The sequence below is a fragment of the Triticum urartu genome, chromosome 1A (assembly GCF_056163025.1).
Source record: "Triticum urartu cultivar PI428250 chromosome 1A, HENAU_Tu73, whole genome shotgun sequence".
Lineage (NCBI taxonomy): Eukaryota > Viridiplantae > Streptophyta > Magnoliopsida > Poales > Poaceae > Triticum > Triticum urartu.
In genome coordinates this window covers 32,095,643-32,111,961 of record NC_141873.1, presented here as the reverse complement: position 1 = coordinate 32,111,961, position 16,319 = coordinate 32,095,643, and the positions used below count along the sequence as shown (strand labels likewise).

General features: G+C 43.1%; 3 protein-coding genes across 3 annotated transcripts; all 3 read right to left on the bottom strand.

Moving 5' to 3' along the window:
- Positions 1-1,193: 1,193 nt before the first annotated feature.
- On the bottom strand, positions 1,194-2,695 carry LOC147988755 (uncharacterized). Its single transcript, XM_087535833.1, has 2 exons — positions 2,349-2,695; positions 1,194-1,461 (listed from the first exon to the last, which is right to left on the bottom strand). Exons 1-2 carry the CDS (start codon positions 2,693-2,695, stop codon positions 1,194-1,196), a joined length of 615 nt encoding a protein of 204 aa, XP_087391959.1.
- Positions 2,696-4,885: 2,190 nt separating this feature from the next.
- On the bottom strand, positions 4,886-6,300 carry LOC147988754 (uncharacterized). Its single transcript, XM_087535829.1, has 2 exons — positions 5,954-6,300; positions 4,886-5,255 (listed from the first exon to the last, which is right to left on the bottom strand). The coding sequence occupies exons 1-2, from the start codon at positions 6,298-6,300 to the stop codon at positions 4,886-4,888; spliced, it is 717 nt and encodes a 238-aa protein (XP_087391955.1).
- A 3,164-nt stretch (positions 6,301-9,464) lies between these two features.
- LOC125532716 (protein FAR-RED ELONGATED HYPOCOTYL 3-like) lies at positions 9,465-10,275 on the bottom strand. Its single transcript, XM_048696664.2, has 3 exons — positions 10,205-10,275; positions 9,691-10,073; positions 9,465-9,535 (listed from the first exon to the last, which is right to left on the bottom strand). The coding sequence occupies exons 1-3, from the start codon at positions 10,273-10,275 to the stop codon at positions 9,465-9,467; spliced, it is 525 nt and encodes a 174-aa protein (XP_048552621.2).
- Positions 10,276-16,319: the final 6,044 nt, after the last annotated feature.

Genomic DNA, 16,319 nt, shown 5'->3' with positions numbered 1-16,319 from the left:
GAACTTGATAGTAAGAGTTAATGTACTGGTTTAAATTAGCTACGTTTAATACGTATTCCTATTAAGTTCAAAAATATTTTCTTTCTCAATGCATTAATTGGTATCATCATAGCACTTACCGAATAAACTTAGTTGTACTGAGATTCCAATTGTGCTAGTACTTTTGATTAATTATTTATTGTTTGTGTTGTTTGATGCTAGTATGTCTTCTGTTGTGTTTCTTGTGATTTTTCTCTTTTGACGAACTTATATTTTTTTGATTTAGTTTTTGGCCTTCTTTTTTTTCTAGGCTGTGGTTCTTCTCTAGGCAATGTTTGGTATAATCCTAGCACTTGCTCTATAGACTAAGTTGTACTGAGATTTCAGTTGTATTGCCACTATTAATTCTTAGTATGCCACTGTTTTTAAGGAATGCGAACTGAAGCTTCCCGTTCCTTTTTATATTTTTGTACAATGAACGTATCGTGTGTTCAACTGTACCAGAACTTTTCAGCCCTAGGATGCTAGTGACTAGGAAATACGTACTGGTGTTTCTTTGCTTTTCCTGATGCAGTACTTAGTGAATTTCTAAATACTTTTTACCACGATGCTTTTTAGTACTGAATGTTGTCCTCGGCCGAAACTTAGTCTTTTTAGTGTTCGTCTGAAACTAAAAACTGATTTTTTCTACGTGATAGTACTACCGTTCATGTCTAAGCTGTACTGAGCGTCGAAGGCTACTATTTGCTTTTGTCCTTAGTTACTCTGCCACTTTTTTTTCTCCATGACTAGTGCTGCGTGGCAGCCATCAAGTTTCAACTTCAACCTACTTCAACTTCAAATGATGGATGAACAAAATAGGAAGCTAGCAAACTTGTTGGACGACATAAGCAAATGATGTACTTGATAGACACAGGAAACTTGTTCAAACCCTGACACACATAGCATAAGGTAGCTGGTTCAACATAACGAAAGCAAACTACAAATCTGAAACAACAATACTAAGGACACACACAACATAAGGTAGCTGGTTCAACATAACAAATGCAGACTTTCATGCATCTTCATCCGCGAAGTTGCAGTGGTAGTAGGGGTCAGCCTCCTGCTCTTTTGAAATTTCCCAACCTGTCACGATGTTGTCGATTGTCTTCCATGACTTGTACATTGCGTACGCATCTATTCCTACGTACGTGATGAGGTTGTCTGGCAGCGGGCTATTCCCCCACAGTTTGTGGTCTGCCCCTGTTCATCTTCTTCTTCATGCCTTCGTAGAATGGGTGGATGATGCCGCTTGCAACAGCGGCCAAGGAGTCGTAGTATTTGCTGGTCTTTGGATCTTTCCACTTGCGCTGCATGTCGATGAAGTTGTTGGGGTTGATTACCAAACCAGACTCCTGCAGCATCCGCTTGTCACCTCCAATGCTGAAACCAACAAATGTGTACAATTTCTCCTCCCACAGGAAGTCTTTGAGGCGCTTGGGCCTGCAAGGGGGGAGACAAACATTTATAGATTAGTCTTCTTTTTTGAGGATTTAATTCTTTTGCTTTTTTTGTTTTACAAGTGATAATCCATGAGGTAGATGCTTATATATTATGAGTCATGCATGAATGTAGTTCAGAAACTAGTACACAAAGTCCTGAAATTAAATTCAACTACACCGTGTTATTTTTTCTTTTTTGCTATCTTCTTTGCTTTACCAAATGCTTCACCAAATTAGAGAATCATTTTACCAGAGTCAATGATAGATGCGTTGCTTGATTCAAGTTTAGTTTTCTTTTTTGTTGAATAAAAGACCTATACCAGTGCTTGATACATGTTTGTGCATTAATTCTATATCAAGTCCAAAAATTAGTTTGAGAAACATGTGCATGAAGATATGGACCTATACCACTTCACCAAAGATCTTTTAATACATCAATTCTATAAACTACACTAGTGCATCAAGATCAGAATCTATGCTAGTTCATCAAGTTCAGAAAGTAATTTGGTGCATAAAGTTCAGAATGCTATAACCTTTTTTTCAGATGCTAATCTGGTGAAACAATCCACTTCACAGTTTCAGAAATGCATTTAACTTGATAAACATGTAATCGTGTATCCACTTCATAGACTATAGTAGTTCATCTAGTTGGGAAACAATTTTTAATTAAGTTTTTAGTGACTAGTACTGGTACAACAGATGAATGAACAGTACTGGTTCAAAAATACATTTTATAGTATATCTACTTGAGAAAATGCAGTAGTGCATCCACTTTTCACAAACCACTCTAGTACATCTAGTTGGAAAACAAGTGTGATTAAATTTTCAGGATACAGTACTAATAAAACAGATAAACCATATGCAGGGCAAATGAGTAGGATAGCTCACCATTTTGTGGCCTCTGCGATGTGGTACACCAAGCAGAGTTCCTCGAGGCACAACTGCAGGACTGCCGCCATCTGTGGAGGTTTTTCCTCATCGATGTACTCCACATCAACTCCGATGAAGCTCGGATACAAGCCGCCGCCCTTCATCCTGAGCCTGCTCATCATCTCGTCGGCCTTGTCTGGTTCGCTGGTGCAGACGATCTCCAGCGTCTCCTTGCCGTGGAGCTCAACCCCTTTGAGCGTTCTGGTGTAGTCGCGGTTCTCGCCGGGGACGTTAATGTCGACGAGGTTGCTCCACTTGTCCGACGTCTCAGCATGATGAAGCTTGGCGGACGGTTCCTCCGCCATGGCCTTCCTCCGGCGACTGTGGGCTTTGGAGAGAGCCGCTGGAGGTTTGTGTGCAGTGGAAATGGAAGCGGCAATGGTGATATGTGGGAACGATGGAGAGATGGAAGACAATGGGGTTTTTTTTGCAGTGCGCCGACGGTGGTGTGTGGGAGGCGGTTCGTCGGGGGCGTGTGTGTAGTGGTCGTGGGGGTCGCCGTTTGCAGTGCGTCGTGGCAACCGCCCAGTGGGTGGCGCGGGTGGTGGCCTGGAAGAATTAGCCGTCCAAGACAAATGTTTTTTACTGGTGCACTGATTAGTCTTGTCAAGCTGTACTTACGATCTGCTAAATCCCACTTGCACGTCTCTGTGGTTGTGATGATGCCATTTTGCACTATTTAGGTGACGTATGGATCTGTGATGTTTTTCCGTGTGGATGTTTAAGTATTGTTTTTCTATTGAAGCCTTTATACACTAGTGTATGTCAAAACATTTTTTTCAGCGCCTTGGGAGTTGTTGCTCAAAACTTGTACTTATTTTATTTTCATCTGTACAAACCTAAGTTAGGTCTTTATAGTTTTTGTATTCTCATTTTTACTGCACTTATGTTTTAGTACTGTGTGAACTGAATTGTAATTTCAAACAGCGCATGGGTTTGAAATTTGATGTCACAGTTGTGCGAGTGGCCTGACTGATCCTGCTGTTTTAGCACTGATGTTGTATGTATGTTTCAACTGATTTTTTTATAACTTAGGTTGGGGGTGGGGGTTTGAGATTATTTTACGAGCAGATCGTTCGTTATGGTGTGGACAGATTATATATAAATAATAAATTTAGCAGAATTGACAAATAAATTCCATTTGAACTTTTTAAATTTTAGTAGTTGAATAATCAGTTTTTATATAAATAAGAAATTTAGTATAATTGACAAACATTGTATGTTTGAACTTTTAGATTTTTAGTAGTTGAACTTGTCAGTTTTTATACAAACAAGATTTTTAGCATAATTGACAAACATTATATGTTTTGAACTTTCTTAGTTTTAGTAGTTGAACTTGAAAATAATATTTAATTCTGTTTTTTAAATTATATAAATTTAACAGAAAGGCTATTAAGTTTTGTTCTTTTTAGAGGTCCATTGTTTTTGTATCATATTTTTTTCCTTTTTTCTTGTAGAGGTTAATTGACAAACATTTTTCTTGTGGTTTATATTTCTTTTGTCCCGCCCTCTGGTTTGTATAGCTGGGCTTATTTGGTGGGGTGTTTTGTTGACGATGTAGAGGCTATTGGGCCGTTTTCCGGCCCAGATAGCTCGTCCGCGCGCTTGTGCAGTGCGTCGTGCGCGTGCGCTCTGGGTTTAGTCCCACCTCGCTAATCGAGGGGGCTTCGGACCAGTTTATAAGCGCAGCCGACGCTCACCAGTCGAACTCCTCTGAACACTTACCTGAGTGCTTATACACGGCGCTCGCTCTCTCTCTTGACCTGTGGGCCCTGGTCGACGGGTCCTGCGTCGTGCGGATTACTAGGGATTCGCCCACGGGCTCGAGTTCAAGTATCTAGCATTGTCAGGGCCTGCTCCTGACCTTGGGCGGTCAATTTTTTTGTTTTGTTTGAATCTAGTACTTGACTACACCAGTAACTTGGACTGGTACTTTTTGTTCTAGCTGTTGTCAGTTTTGTGTGAGTGTAATCTTTTTCATTTGAGTTTTTTGCCTTCTTTTTTGTGTTTGTTTTTGTGATTATTCTCAAGTGTCTTCTGGTGTCATTTTCAGAACTATGGTACTTGCGTGTAGACTGAGTTGTACTGATAGTGCATTCATAGTAGCGCTTACGGACTGATGCTTCTTTGTACCTTTTTATTGTAGTTAGTATGTAATGTCCGATCAAGTGTACTGAGTTGTACTGACATGGAACAACGTTGTGTGATTAGTTGCATCGCAACTAGTACTTTAGAGCAACGACAAAGTTCCATTCAGAAGCTACTTCTTCAATTATGAAATGATGGATTAACAACATATGAAGCTACCAAACCAAACTTATATAATGAGATAAGCAAAACATTGTACTTGACGACATAACTAAACTTGTTCAAACATGACAAGCACGACATAATCATACTGGTTCAATCCAACAAGAGCAAACTACTAGTTTGAAACAACAAGATAAAAGGCAAGCACAAGCGGAAGTAAGACGAAGGCAGGCTCTGATGTATCTTCATCCCGCAAATGGGCAATAGGGGTGGTCGTAGTAGTTGTTAGCCTCCCGCTCTTTCGCAATTTCTGAACCATCTGTGATGTAGTCGATCATGAACCATGACTTATACGCGGCGTACGCATCTACTCCTGCGTACTCGATGAGGTTGTCTGGCAGCTCGCTTGTCCCCCACAGTTTGTAGTCTTCCTGCGTGTTGATCTTGTTCTTCATGCCTTTGTAGAATGGGTGGATGACGCTGGCTGCAACATCAGTCAAGGAGTCATACTCTTTTCCGGTGTATGGAACTCTCCACTTGCGCTGAATGTCGATGAACTTGTTGGGGTTGATCTCCATACCGGACAACTTTAGCTTCTCTTTGTCGCTTTCAATGCTGAAACCGGCAAATGTGAACAACTTGTCATGGGCCTGCAAGGGTAGAGACATTTTGAATATTAGCATTACTTTGATGTTTGAATTATCCATTTTTGTTTTGTTTTACAAGTGATGAATCCATGAAGTAGTTGTTTATGTAGGATAAACAATGGATGAATGTACTTCAAAAACTAGTAAAGAAAGTTCTAAAATTAAATTAAGTACATCATGTTATTGTTCTTCTTGGATTATACATAGTTTCAGTCAATGTTGTATGTTCCGCATTGGTACTAGTTTATTCTACTTTTGTTGAAATAGGATAACACAGAACTAGTGCTTCACCAAGTCCTTAGTTTATTTTCTTACGAAAATAACATTGCATCAAATTCAGAAAATACTTTACTACATCAAGTTCAGAAATATCTTTTTTAATACATCAAGTACATAGACTACTCTATTGTATCAACTCCAGAAACGACACTAGTCGATCAACTTCAGAATTTAATCTTCCGCAAGATTTTCCAAATAGTAATCCAGTGTATCAGGTTCAAAAATACATTTTATAGTATATCTACTTGAGAAAATGCAGTAGTGCATCCACTTTTCACAAACCACACTAGTACATATAGTTGGGAAACAAGTGTGATTAAATATTCAGGATACAGTACTAATAAAACAGATAAACCATATGCAGGGCAAATGAGTAGGATTGCTCACCATTTTGTGGCCGCTGCGATGTGGTACACCAAGCAGAGTTCATCGAAGCACAACTGCAGGACTGCCGCCATCTGGGGAGGTTCATCTTCGTTGGTGTAGTGCACACCAACGCCGACGATCCTACGAATCCTGCCGCCAAGCTTCCTCCAGAGCCTGGAGATCACCTCGTCGGCCTTGTCTGGTTCGCTGGTGCAGACGATCTCCAGCGTCTCCTTGCCGTGGAGCTCAACCCCTTTGAGCGTTCTGGTGTAGTCACGCTTCTCGCTGGGGACGTTAATGTCGACGAGGTTGCTCCACTTGTCCGACGTCTCGGCATGATGACGCTTGGCGGACGGTTCCTCCGCCATGGCCTTCCTCCGGCGACTGTGGGCTTTGGAGAGAGCCGCTGGAGGTTTGTGTGTAGTGGAAATGGAAGCGGCAATGGTGGTTTGTGGGAGGCGGGTGTATGTAGTGTGTGTAGTGGTCGTGGGGGTCGCCGTTTGCAGTGCGTCGTGGCAACCGCGCAGTGGGTGGCGCGGGTGGTGGCCTGGAAGAACTAACCGTCCAAGTTAAATGGTTTTTACTGTTGAACTGACTAGTCTTGTGTAGCTGTACTTATGACCTGCAAAACCCCACTTGCACATCTCTGCGGTGGTGATGATGGCATTTTACTGTGGCACCGATTCGTATAGTCAAGCTGTACTTATCAGCTGCTTATCCCACTTGCACGTGTCAGCGTCGGTGTTGGTGGAGGTCTGAACTCCACTAGTGTCGTACTCGGACTGGTGATTGTATAATTGAACGTACCAAATACCAGCGATACTATGTGTGGTGCTAATGTTTTTTTAAAACAATTTTCATATTTTTTAAAGGATTGTTTATATCAAGATAACATGTGAGTATTTTTTACAGATAAATTAGATTTTCACCAAGACAGGATGTATTATATTCGCATTTTGCTTGATGTAATTATTTTTATGTACTGATGGTCTTTTTGAATTGGGACTTGTAGGAGCAGTCATAGTTTTGCGTCAGATATATCAAGTTAAGTTTTTTCAATTTTATTTTTGACTGCATTCAAAAGGATTATCAAATGGTTTAAATAATAATGTCACTGCTTCAGCGGGCACAAATCAGAAATTATATCAGTACTAATGTGTACTCTGCCTTGTACTGATGACTGATAGTTATCAGTACTAATATGCTACAAGAGTTTAAAATTTTCTTTGACATATTTTTTTCCTGAGTTACTGGTTCACAGTAGCCTTTTGCGTCAGATATATCCAGATAAGTTTTTTCAAACGTATTTTGTGACTGCATTCAAAATGATTATCAAATGGTTTACATAATAATGTCACTGCTCCAGCGGGCACAAATCAGAAACTAAAAAATAACTTTAGTTCTGATCGAGAAATTGACGATAAAGCTAAATAAGTTTTGGTAAACGACAGTGTTTTTGTGAAATGCTTCCTCATTGTGTGCTGATTCAACTGAGACTACACGGTTATTTTTTAGTTGACGCAGCAGGATAACCACTATGTATTGTTCAGTCTTGAGCTTCTCCTAACTGTCCCCGAATGTTGTGCCTTGCCGGCTCTCTTTCCAGGTTGAGCCTTGGCACCTTCATCGCCAGTTTCAGTTTCCTCACCCCTGACACTGTCATCTTCATTGTCTTCGTCTGATTGGCCGTCATTCTCATCAAACTCTTCTTCTTCATCGTCTTCATTTGATTGCTTGGAACTCTGTACCTTGCCCTGTTTATGTTCAGCTCCACTGACCTCCTTGCCCACTTTGCACGTGCGGGCATTATGTCCGTCAGTTCCGCCACACTTGTAGCAAGTGTAGCTGTTACGTGTCTTGTCTCCATTGGTAGAAAGCTGGGTGGCTCCAATCTGCTTGTTCTTGTTGACAGTGGCATCTGTGCGGAGTGGGCATGTGCGGTAGTTATGGTTGCTCACGACGTTGCAGAATCCGCATGCCCTTACCCCGAGGGGTTTGCCGTCCGGGCCAAATTCCACGCGCTTGATGGGGCGTGGTGGCTTTTTGGCTGCTGCTTTCGCAGCTTTCGCTGCTTGCGTCTTGCTCTTCCTCCCGTTTGTGTTTGAGAATATTGGGGGTTTAATCACCCTTTCCTGCTGCTGCTTGTAGGATGTGCTATTGTCATGTCGTTCGCCTACAGCACCATCAAGCTCATGATCTCGCATGTGAGTTTGTCGGTGCTCTTGAGTGTCCACACGGGAAAGCTCCGGTTGCTGCTGCTCCTCTTCCTCGTTCTCAAACGGGTCAATAGCTCCCATATGGTTCATCTCGGACAACATTGTAGCAATATCCTGCTCAATGGCTTCATTGTCCGTGACACCCCCATTGTTAGCAGAATGCATGGCATCGAGTTCTTGTTCAAGTTTGTCCATGACGACCCGCGTCCTTGCCATTTGCTCTTGGCTTCTCAAGCTTTTTCTGTGCACCCTCATGTTCAGCGTCAGCAGTGAGCTTTCAATGCAGTATTGGGATGCCTTGTTTGACGCTACTGTCCTCAAGTCATTTCTGTCAAATGTTGGCTGGATATTCAGTCGTTTGGTGTATCTCCTGAGTATGTATTTCTCTGGAATGCTTTGAGCCTTAATTGTCTGCATCATGCACAGGACATGCACGCAGAAAAGACCTGTATTTGTTTTTGGAAGAGGTGCATGTTTTTTGTCATTTCATTCGAACAAAAACTTTGCAAAAAAAGTAGTACAATATGTAACATCTTTATTGTAGTCCTCACCTGTGTGGTCCCATAGCCTGCACTCGCACTCATATGTTTCTCCCATGGGGTCTGCAACCACCTGGAACGCGTGCTGAGCCCACACAGACAGTTTTTGTGGGTGGTTGTAGCGCACTAGGTACTTTGTGGGCTCTTCCGTCTGTCGCCGTGAAGAGAGTGCTCAGTTTTAGCCTATCTCTGATCTCGCTGTACATAGCTCGCGTGTATAGCTTTGCCATCTGGGTGTCAAACCCATAGAATGTCAGCGTGTTTTGTTCCGTCTGCAGATGCAAGAATGATGACCAAATTGTTAGTTTTCTCGCAGGAAAAACTTCTAATAAAGTTTTTACGTTAGTAAGCATGTAATTTTTTGTCTTACGACAAGTGATAGAGCTATACCCGGTTACCCATTGTCTCCTGGTTCTCTATCTGCCTCCTGCTTTTGACGCAGGAGTTTATCTGGCTGACAAACCGGTGTAGGTTATGTCTCTCATTTACGTAGTTCTTCTTGAGCACATAGTTCATGCTCTCACTTCGCTGTGTGGATGTCATTTTGGCGCAGAAAATTTCTTTGAAGTAGGGTGATATCCATTTCTCACGCTCGTTCCACATGCCCACCATTGTGGCATCATCGTGGAGGTTGTACTTATCCATGAGTCTTTTCCAGGCATCCTCAAACTCAGTTGGCATGAGGGGCCAGTTGAGAATTGATGTGAATTCATCCTTAAGGTCCTCGTGCAGGAAATATAGGTACGCGAGGTGTTCCCTGTACTTCTTCATAATGTGCTAGCGGCATAGCTTATGTATTGTGTTCTTGAAAACATCTGCGATCACCAAAGCCATTGCCTGGCACTGGTCTGGTAATGAGAAAATAGACTCGGAGTGGTCAGCATATGGTGGTGCATATATACAAATAGAACTGACACAACATTTTTTACCGTGTTAATTTCCTTTTATTTTTTTGGGGGTAGGGGGTGGTGGTGGTGGTTGGGGGTGGTTTTCGCGGTTGTACCTGTGAGGATGCATCTAGGAGCCTTCCCTCTCATGCACCTTAAAAACGTCTTGAACAGCCATCTGAATGATTCTGCATCCTCATCTCTTATGAGGGCGAAACCAAAGAATGTAGTATGTAAGTGGTTGTTAGTACCGACAAACACCCCAAGTGGCATATGGTACTTGTTGGTCTTGTACGTGGTGTCAAATGTTACGCAGTCACCGAAGTCCTGATATGTGCCTCGGCAGCTTGCGTTCGCCCAGAATATGTTCTTAACTCTGTCGGACTCATCGAGTTGCATGTCACAGAAGAATTCCCTATTTATAGCTTTCATCTCCCTAAAGAAGTTGACAGTCTTTAGGACATCATCCACATCATCAATCCTTGAATTCTTTGCTTTCCTGCATATAAAAAGTTTCATTGAAAAATGCACGTTGAACTGGCGTCAGGTGATGCGTTGCTTGATATGTTTGTACTGATAGAGGAAAAAAGACGTAGGCGGTTTATGGGAGGAGAACAAGTTTGTACTTACATGTTAATCAAGTCTTTGGCATTCATTTCGAGGAAGTAGCTACCAGGGTCATCACCGCCCAGAATGCTCATGATTTGCACGTGTTCAATGCCTTTGAACTGTAGGTACTTGACGTACTCCAAGATTGTTTTGTGAAAGTTTTTGTGGGAGTGCAAGAAAACAAGCATTTGCAGAGTGAGCTGTAGCCTATGGTTGTGTTCCCAGACTATCTCTTTTACGACAAGTGTTCCATCCTTTTCAATCTTCAGCCTCATTTTAGCCCCGCAGTTACTCCTGGCTGTCGTTTTGTTCCGCTTTCTATTTGCTTCAGACACATTTGATTCATAAACTCCATGGCACGTGCAATAAAGGTAGGCTCTGGTCTTAAACTTGGGGCCTTCCCTGACAGCAAAACCAGCGTGCTTCGCATATACGTTGTAGAAGTTCTTAGTTTCTTCGAAAGTTTCAAACCTCATCTCTAGCCTTGGCAGAACATAAGCTTCAATGTCAGGTGGCTGGACACAACAGTGACAAAACAAAAATGTTAGATGGGGTGGTCACAGCACCATGGTATGGACTGTGCTTGTATTTTTTTTCTATATGGATACTTACATGTGTATAGCTCTGGGCTGCCTCTGGTGTTTGTTGTTCTCCCTGGTTTATGGGCGCCGGTGGTGTCACCCTTGGCACATGCAGCAATGCATCTCTTGGAGGGAGCAACGATGACGAAGATCTCCATCTCTCGTTGTACGGACGTCGCTCCTCAGATTCATTGTGATGTTGCTCCTGTCTATATGGCTCATATCTTGTACTTTTGAACCTGCTAGAGTGGCCAAAATTTCTGTCTTTTTGCCCTGGTCTTCCCGTCGCAGCTGCTTTTGCAGCACGGATGATTGATGTTGACGGAGCGACTGGTGGAAGCCTTCTTGTCCTTGGCTTTTTGCATGCGCTGGGGAAGGAAAACATTTGTAGTTGGTGATATTGTTGGCCTAGTTGCAACCCAGTAGCGGCAAAGCTTGCATTCCCAGACATTGCTGTTTGCTGTATAGAAGGACCTGTCCGTGCTTCTGATGATTGCGGTGTATCTTCAAATCTGCCTGTACTGTTGAAATATCCAGGTGGTGCCCCATATCTGTTTTGCTCATGAAATGCTTGCTGCGTGCGCCGCCTTGCATGCTTCTGCAAACAACATTCAAAAGTTTTTGGGATTAATCTGGTTTCGTTTTTCAGTCGAACTGATTAACGTTCATGTTCAAACACGGATGTACTGATGTACTGTTTTTTTAGCACTGTTTTGTAAACTGGACATTGAACTCATGCATGACTTCTCCTTTGTTCTTCTGTAACTTATGCAACTACACTTGAAGTACTCCTAGTTTATGTATCATTGAACTTACTATGTAACTGTGGCACTCTCTCGTCACTATCTACCTGGACTGACGCATATGTGCTATTTTTTCTAACTTGAACTGAAGATAGTATATTAGATGCACTGACAGTAACCTCGACATCCTAATCGTTCATCAATGCATATACATTACAAGTACTGCTAGCTTATGTATCACTGAACTTATTGTGTAGCAATTTTATATTTTTTTGGTAACAGTTTTGTTACTCGTTCGAACTGACGCAATTACATGACTTGTACTCTTAGGAATAACAACATACAACTCTCAGCGGTAGCTGAACCTTGTCACAGTACCTGGACTGACGCATATGTGTTATTTTTCTTTTAACTTGAACTAAAGATAGCATATTAGATGCACTGACAGTAACCTCGACATCCTAATCGTGCATCAAGTGGCAGGGGTGTCAATGAACTGATGCTAGCATTTGCAATGTACCATCGGGTTCTTCTTCATAGAAGGACTGACGAACTAATGGAGTGACACAAACGTGGGGAGCAGACATTACCTCTAGTGTACTGTCTTCTTCTTCTACCTCTTGTGGGCGTCTTACTGGCATGTTCTTGCGAGGCGGCACCATTGATGCAGCACCTGCTTGTGGTGGACGTCCGGCGAAGAGGTTCGTAGAGGAAGCACCTTGCGGGGATAACTTCCCTGGAGAAGGAGACCCGGCGACGGAGGGAGGCAGGAGGCGGGGATGACGGCTCCGACGATGAACCCGGCGACGGAGGGTGGCAGGAGGCAGGGATGACGACCCCGACGATGGATCCGGCGACGGAGGGAGGCAGGAGGCAGGGATGACGATGCCGATGATGGATCCGGCGACGGAGGGAGGCAGGAGGCAGGGATGACGACCCCGACGATGGATCCGGCAACGGAAGGAACGAGGAGGCGGCGGCGGATCCGTCGCCGGCCAATCACGGCGCCACGGGCTTTCTCGCTCCGGCTGCGCCCGCGACGGCTGCCTCCGGCGGTAGGAAGCGAGTCGGATTGGGGATGGATCGGTCGTGGACGCGTCGCGCCTTATAGGGGGCGAGGGTAACAGAATAATATTCTGTTACCGGTAACAGAATAGTCCAGCCCTATATATATATATAACACTATTCTGATCCTGGGATCAGAATAGTTATTTGGATCACGGCGCTTATATAGGTGGCGATCGGTTGTTCCCGAACTCCCGAATCTAGAGCAAGAAAAATCCCACTCCCACGAGCGCTGGTCCACCACCTCCCCCCGAGACTCATCCTTTCTCGATCCCACCGCCGATCTCCCCAAATCACGACGCCACCGGACACACCCTACCTGGATCGCGCCACCACCACCGCCACGCCCCACGATGCGCCGCATCCCGGCCACCCAGCGCGCTGCCGCTGCGCGCCACCTTCTCTCCTCCCAGCGCGTCGTCGTCCTACCCCGCAGCGCACAGCTGCCCCGTCAAGCCTCCCGCCCACCGCCGGCCGGTGCTGCTCCACCATCCCCATGCCGCACCGCTCCTCCCCTGGTTCATCCCCAATGAGGATCTGGATCAGGGTCATCCAGGTGCTCGCAGTGGACGAGGAAGGCTGCCAACTGCTGTGTTTGCGGCCTCTCGACTCCGCCCCACCCGTGCCTCCTCGTTGTTTTGCCTCTAGCCATGCGCGTCGTAGGCGGCCCAGCAATCTATCTCGAGTGAGCAGTCCAATGCCTCACACGCGAGAAGTCCGTCTAGGTGGTGGCTGTGGGTCTCCCGCAGCACACTCGGTGACCTGCCCGAGGCCTAAGCAGCGACCTTCCCTGGGCCTATGATGTGACCTTCATGCCTGTATCTTCTCCAGGTTGTTGTTGCCCTAGTCATCGGCAGTGGATCCCTTGTGCCCTCACCGAGCTCTAGATGGCGCACCAGGCCATGTTCCACACCTGCTCGCCAGCGTTACTATGCACATGCTCGTGGATTCAGTGTCTCCTGTGCACCCAAGAGCTCCAACCCCACCGCCTCTGACCTCTCGATGCTGCACTGGTCGCCCCACTACCATTGGTAGCTCCTGCATCGGCCGTCCCTAAGCGGCTGCTTCAGCAGAAGAAGAAACCCAACAGTCCAAAAGAGATTTTAGTTCAGGGAGATGTTGCAAGAGAGTGCAATTTTCAGTTCAGGGGTATGTTCTGCTGCCTGCATGATTTGTGCATCGTCACTCCCGGTGCTCCATGCCCCATCATAGAGGCTTCCATGTCACCGTAGCTTCGGCCTCCCGCAACAACTTTGACCTCGCAGCAGGATGGAGATGGCTCTAGTCACCTGGGACCTATACTACTAATCCCTATTCACTCTCCACCATCGACCTTACCTTGCTCCACTCTCTGACCTTCCATCGAGCCTGTCCTGCTGTAGTGCAGGGCGCTCGGCGGCTTCCCTGGCTCATCTACAAAACATTTCTGCGCCGTGCTCCCTTGACACGTCTCCCCATGTTTATAGTTTTCTTTTTCTGAACTTGCTACCGATTTGGGTGTGCCAAGAAAAGATGGCAAAAGACAGAAAAAAGAAGAACGTACAAGGGTCAAAGTGCCTCGTGCTGTGGATAAGAAATGTGTGGTGTACGAGGATAAGGACACATGTTACTACCGGGTGAATAAAAAACATTTGGTTCCCAGAAAATATATACATTTTATTATCATGTGCACATGGACTAGCTCTAAACTTACATCTTTCAATTCTATTGTTCATAACAAAAAAGGCTAAGAGAAGCCCGGTTAATCCATGGCTATTGTTTCATTTTTTGTATCTGAGGTTGCGGGAGGGAGTTACATGAATAGAAGAAAAGAAAGAAAATGATGTTTTATTGTGCTATATTAGATGTGTGGAATTTGCGGCAATTAGGTGTTGTTTGTCTGTGTACATGTCAACATGTTATTTCAAGAAGTTCTAGTGCGTATATTTGCATAGTTGAAATGACAATAAAAACATGAGTTCATCATATGGATGCGACAGATGGTGCTTCGGTCAGACGATTGTGGTTTTCTATTAAAAAATTGGACAAATAAATGACAAATGTTTACAACCCAGTTTTGTTCTCAAATGCATGCAGGATGTACAAGCAAGCGCAAAAGTGAGTGCGGTGTGATTTTGTTGTCTTTAATTTTACATAAAATAAGAAAAACAAATTCCAACCTTCCGACCCATTGCGCCTCCTCTGCTTCTTTAATTCATCAATTGTTTGTGTGTACACACCGCGTTTGCTAAAATGCCTCAGTGCGCCGGTAGAAGTTTTTTTTGGCGTATCCATGTTCTCTTCTATCTTAGCCATTGCTTCCTAATTGCTATTGCTAGTATTATTAGTTATAGTGTTTTCTGTGTGTGTGTTCTGCACTGTAAGTGCCTGTTACGGTGAAGTTCTACTAGGCCTATAAGCCAAGTTCTACTATGCCTATATGCCGGCCGCGGGGAAGTTCTACTACTGCGATATGACAAGTTCTATGACAGCTATACAACAGTGTACTACGCAGCAATCTTACAATTGTTTGAAAAAACGGCGAAAGGCATTTTTCTCTCTATCCATGTGTAAGTGTTGATGCTAGTGTTAGTTCAGCATACATCATTTTTCTCTCTGTTTGTGTGCATGCTCAAATTGCGCTACGGTGGCCCTCCCCCGTCACTAGCTTTCTTTAACAATAATTGTTCCTTCCTAGCTTCTATGACAAAGTTGCATTTGTATCAATCTAAAAGATAGAAGCGAAAATCAATCAAAGTGTGTAAGCAAAAAAAATTGTGAAGTGGTGCGAAGGATAAATATGTGCAGTGGTGGTTTGAATGTGATTTCGTGCTTTGTACATTTTTTATATGCCTACAAAAGACTATCGTTTTAGTATGATATATAAGAGCTCAAGAATTTTTTTTGGACATGGATCAAAGTTAGGTACACAATATAGTTATGTCTTTTCAGCAGGTTTGCAAAGGTATATTATTTGTGCAACTCCCATGTATAGGTGGGGAATTACGAACAGAAAAATGTGACAATAGTTTAAGGTGAAAACAGCTGGAAGTTCAACTACTACACAGAATGTGTTTCAGAAGAGAATAAAAGAATACAAAACTAAAAGCCTAAAAGGTTTGTTGCAAGAAATTCACGTGCTCTGTCCGCAGAAATTCAAAAAAATTTGCGAGACATGTTCACCTTGTATTTCCATGTTCGAAAACAAAAAAAATGTTTTTCTTATTTTAAAATAATTCTCTCAATCCACAAAGAAGTTCAGTTATTATTTGGGAGCAATTTGATTTCAAAAAGAAATTAAAAAATTCAAATTATAAAGATTAATAAAATAAAACCAGGAAGTCCATATTAAAAAGATGAAGAAGTTCAATGATTATAGGAAACTCAGATTTTCCTCGTTATTAAAGAATGGAAACAAGAAGTTCAAAAATAAAATAACAAGAATTTCAACTTTAAAAAATAGAGCGCTTCAAAATTTCATAAAAAAGATTAAGAAAAAAAACCAGGAAGTTCATATTAAAAAGATGGAGAAGTTTGATGATTATAGAAAAATCTCATATTTCCCTCGTTATTAAAGAATGGAAACAAGAAGTTCAAAAATAAAATAACAAGAAGTTCAAAAATAAATTAACAAGAAGTTCAACTTTAAAAAAATAGAGCGCCTCAAAATTTCATAAAAAAGGATTAAGAAATAAAACCAGGAAGTCCATATTAAAAAGATGGAGAAGTTCGATGATTATAGAAAGCTCATATTTTCCTCGTTATTAA

Excerpts from the sequence above, each read along its gene's own strand:
- LOC147988754 (XM_087535829.1), bottom strand. The coding sequence starts at position 6,300 with ATGGCGGAGGAACCGTCCGCCAAGCGTCATCATGCCGAGACGTCGGAC. Across the intron at positions 5,256-5,953 it reads ATCGCAGCGGCCACAAAATG|CATTGAAAGCGACAAAGAGA; the intron begins GTGAGCAATCCT and ends TGCCGGTTTCAG.
- LOC147988755 (XM_087535833.1), bottom strand. The coding sequence starts at position 2,695 with ATGGCGGAGGAACCGTCCGCCAAGCTTCATCATGCTGAGACGTCGGAC. Across the intron at positions 1,462-2,348 it reads ATCGCAGAGGCCACAAAATG|GCCCAAGCGCCTCAAAGACT; the intron begins GTGAGCTATCCT and ends CCCCCCTTGCAG.
- LOC125532716 (XM_048696664.2), bottom strand. The coding sequence starts at position 10,275 with ATGAGCATTCTGGGCGGTGATGACCCTGGTAGCTACTTCCTCGAAATG. Across the intron at positions 10,074-10,204 it reads GCCAAAGACTTGATTAACAT|GAAAGCAAAGAATTCAAGGA; the intron begins GTAAGTACAAAC and ends TTTTATATGCAG. Across the intron at positions 9,536-9,690 it reads TCCTAGATGCATCCTCACAG|ACCAGTGCCAGGCAATGGCT; the intron begins GTACAACCGCGA and ends TCTCATTACCAG.